Source organism: Chenopodium album, chromosome 7 (genome assembly GCF_948465745.1).
Source record: "Chenopodium album chromosome 7, dcCheAlbu1.1, whole genome shotgun sequence".
NCBI classification, from domain to species: domain Eukaryota; kingdom Viridiplantae; phylum Streptophyta; class Magnoliopsida; order Caryophyllales; family Amaranthaceae; genus Chenopodium; species Chenopodium album.
The window spans coordinates 1,081,267-1,084,666 of NC_137840.1; the positions used below are offsets into that span (position 1 = coordinate 1,081,267).

At 38.7% G+C, this 3,400-nt stretch overlaps 1 protein-coding gene across 1 annotated transcript; it reads left to right on the top strand.

The window, feature by feature from the left end:
• Positions 1–156: 156 nt before the first annotated feature.
• Positions 157–3,125, top strand: LOC145638764 (glyceraldehyde-3-phosphate dehydrogenase B, chloroplastic-like). The gene is made up of 9 exons (XM_081689774.1): positions 157–376; positions 456–560; positions 653–814; positions 927–1,094; positions 1,343–1,503; positions 1,651–1,712; positions 1,923–1,972; positions 2,297–2,703; positions 2,854–3,125. The coding sequence occupies exons 1-9, from the start codon at positions 272–274 to the stop codon at positions 2,987–2,989; spliced, it is 1,356 nt and encodes a 451-aa protein (XP_081545900.1). The 5' UTR covers positions 157–271; the 3' UTR covers positions 2,990–3,125.
• The last annotated feature ends 275 nt before the right edge of the window (positions 3,126–3,400 follow it).

The following is a 3,400-nucleotide window of genomic DNA, read 5'->3' on the forward strand; positions in this document are numbered from 1 at the left end:
GGGATACAACACCCATTATTGGCTCAGATTGTAAAGCTGAGGCACCATATATCATCTTATCTCTTCATGTTTTGTTGATATACCATCCCAAGTTCTCTACCACTCATTTCTTCAGTGCATTTGGAACCATAATATTCAACCTTTTTTTTATCAGACAAATCAGTATGTGGTAAGAAATTATATGGTATAAATCTAAATCATTAATATATCTGCCAGAAAGTGTGAGCTTACTTCTTCTGTAGTTGCTGGCCACAGTTGAATAGAATCAACCATGGCCTCTCATGCAGCTCTAGCTCCATCAAGAATCCCTGCAAGCACAAGACTCTCATCCAAGGCTTCTCAGCAGAACTCCTTTCCTACTCAATGCTCCTTCAAGGTCTTTTACTGTTTTCATTGTTGTTGTTTTTGTTTCTTTGGTTGTTTGGGTGTTGATCAAATTCATTATGCTAATGCAGAAACTTGAAGTAGCTGATTTCTCGGGGTTGCGATCCAGCAACTGCGTGACATTCACCCGGGAGGCTTCATTTCATGATGTTATAGCTTCCCAGCTAACTACCAAGGTATATCCTATGCTACAGATTGTGTTTTAGTATGCAGTAAAGAATTTGTCTTAACTTTCCCTGATGAATATGTGTTTGTTTTGATAATCTAGCCTACAGGAGCAGCTCCTGTTAGGGGCGAGACAGTGGCTAAGCTTAAGGTGGCAATCAATGGATTTGGACGCATTGGTAGGAACTTCCTTAGGTGCTGGCACGGCCGTAAGGACTCTCCCCTTGATGTTGTTGTTGTCAACGACAGCGGAGGTGTCAAGAATGTAAGTGTTATTTTTACACAAAGTTAGATAATTGAAATAATGGTTTTTACAGATGACAAGAATATAGGCTTTCTATGGATATGAATTTTTATATATTTTGCTGTTAATGTAGGCGACACACTTGCTCAAGTATGACTCCATACTAGGCACCTTCAAGGCTGATATTAAAATTGTTGACAACGAAACCTTTACTGTCGATGGCAAGCCTATCAAGGTTGTCTCTGGCAGGGACCCTCTTAAACTCCCTTGGGCTGATCTTGGCATTGATATTGTTATTGAGGTAATCTTCTTTTTCACATTATTTTGATTTTGTGAAGCTGAGACTTTGTAAATCATAGAAAATTATAAATTTCAATATAGTAAACTTTTACTATAAGATGAAAATTAAGTCTGGTTGGTTAATGGTTTATACCTAGTAAGCTTTAACTATGTCAGATAAATCTCACCTGATTATCTAAATATATATGCAAAGCTGTCGTATTACATGTAAACGATTCTGATATGATGGTCGCGTCCTGTAATAAATAGGGAACGGGAGTCTTTGTTGATGGTCCTGGTGCTGGCAAACACATTCAAGCTGGTGCCAAGAAAGTAATCATCACTGCTCCTGCTAAGGGCTCTGATATCCCGACCTATGTTGTTGGAGTAAATGAGGGAGATTACTCTCACGATGTTGCAAACATCATAAGGTTTGTAACCCTCAAGTTATTTGTATCTATAACTCCAAAATCTTGTACAGCATTAATTCCTACCTTTTTTTTCTTATGTAAATGATAATTGATTTTATGTTGGAACATTAAACGTGAAATTGATTAGAAGTTCTCCATAATCTGCAGCAATGCTTCTTGCACCACCAACTGTTTGGCTCCTTTTGTGAAGGTCATGGATGAAGAATTAGGTAAGCACCAAAGAGTTAATAACCCGATGCATCAATCTAGATATATTTGACAAAATCTCTGCCAAGGAAATATACACTGGCTGTTTCTGTCACCTGATTGTTGCTCAGATCCTATTTAACATATTCAGTATAAAATATTAGTAGCTCTTCTTTCCGCTTAGCGATTAGTAAATTCTACGGAGTATATCTTATACTGGAATTTGCTTGCAGGAATTGTAAAGGGGACAATGACCACCACTCACTCTTACACTGGTGACCAGGTGATGACTCATTAACATCAGTGGTTCTATTGAAAAATAAAGTTGGTTCTTTTTGATGGGCAATTTATTGCACAGTCTGCTTCATTATAGTACTTGGACTCTGAAGATTAGGGCAGAGTGCGGATTGGATCCAATTCATCCAACTTGTTCTTTAATTTCTGTCTGTTTTTAGTTTTTTTACATATTAGTCTAGTGAAATTGTTTCCCTGACATCTCTTTGAACTGTCACTCTATCAACTACGTAGTAGTAGGCCATACTATTTTTTTCTTTAGATAAAAGTATGATTTGGTTGATCCTAAATAATTTTTTGTTGGTTGCTACAGAGACTCTTGGATGCTTCCCACAGGGACTTGAGAAGAGCCAGGGCTGCAGCACTAAACATAGTCCCAACCAGCACAGGTGCAGCTAAGGCTGTGTCCTTGGTCTTACCCCAGCTTAAGGGAAAGCTCAATGGCATTGCCCTCCGTGTCCCAACCCCTAATGTGTCTGTTGTTGATCTTGTTGTCAATATCGAGAACAAAGGTGTCACAGCTGAGGATGTAAACAACGCCTTCAGGAAAGCAGCAGCAGGTCCATTGAAGGGTGTGTTGGAAGTGTGTGACATCCCTCTTGTGTCAGTGGATTTCAGGTGCACTGATGTCTCATCTACAATTGACTCATCTCTTACCATGGTCATGGGTGATGATATGGTCAAGGTTGTTGCTTGGTACGACAACGAGTGGGGTTACAGGTGAGATAATCTGATCAAACAGGCACTTATTTTGTGTTCTGAATTTTGTTTTTCTTAAAATAATCCCACCAAAGATTTTTTTAGCATGAAGATAGCTAGCCGAAAGTTATTAAATGCAATTCATTCAATGTGCTGTGGTGTTTTTTGTAGCCAACGGGTGGTGGACTTGGCTCACCTCGTAGCAAGCAAGTGGCCGGGAATGGAGGGAACTGTCCCAAGTGGAGACCCATTGGAGGATTTCTGCAAGGACAACCCTGCTGATGAGGAGTGCAAAGTTTACGAGTAGATTTCAATGTGATCTCCTATATCTTATACCACTTCCATTTCTTTTTATTTTTTTGGTTATTCAGCATTTGGCCTAATACAAAGGCTGCACATTTATATATTTATAACACAGTTGCATCAGCTTCTCATTTTGTAAATTGCCGGCAGCCCAAGGCGTAAGAACAATCTTTGAGGTTAATAAATCACAACCACATTCATAATTTCCAATCTGAATCTGTAAGGGACTAGATCTAGATATTCCAGTGAGTTTTACTAGCAATTCTGAATAAACTTGACCATTTGTTAAACTATTCCAAAGAAACTCGGTGATCTTTGGAGATTATGATATCAGAATAATCTATTCCACAGACAATTTAAACGCGCTGTTTTGCAATCTGATATATTCAGATAGTTTCCAACATCTAGCCTTGCA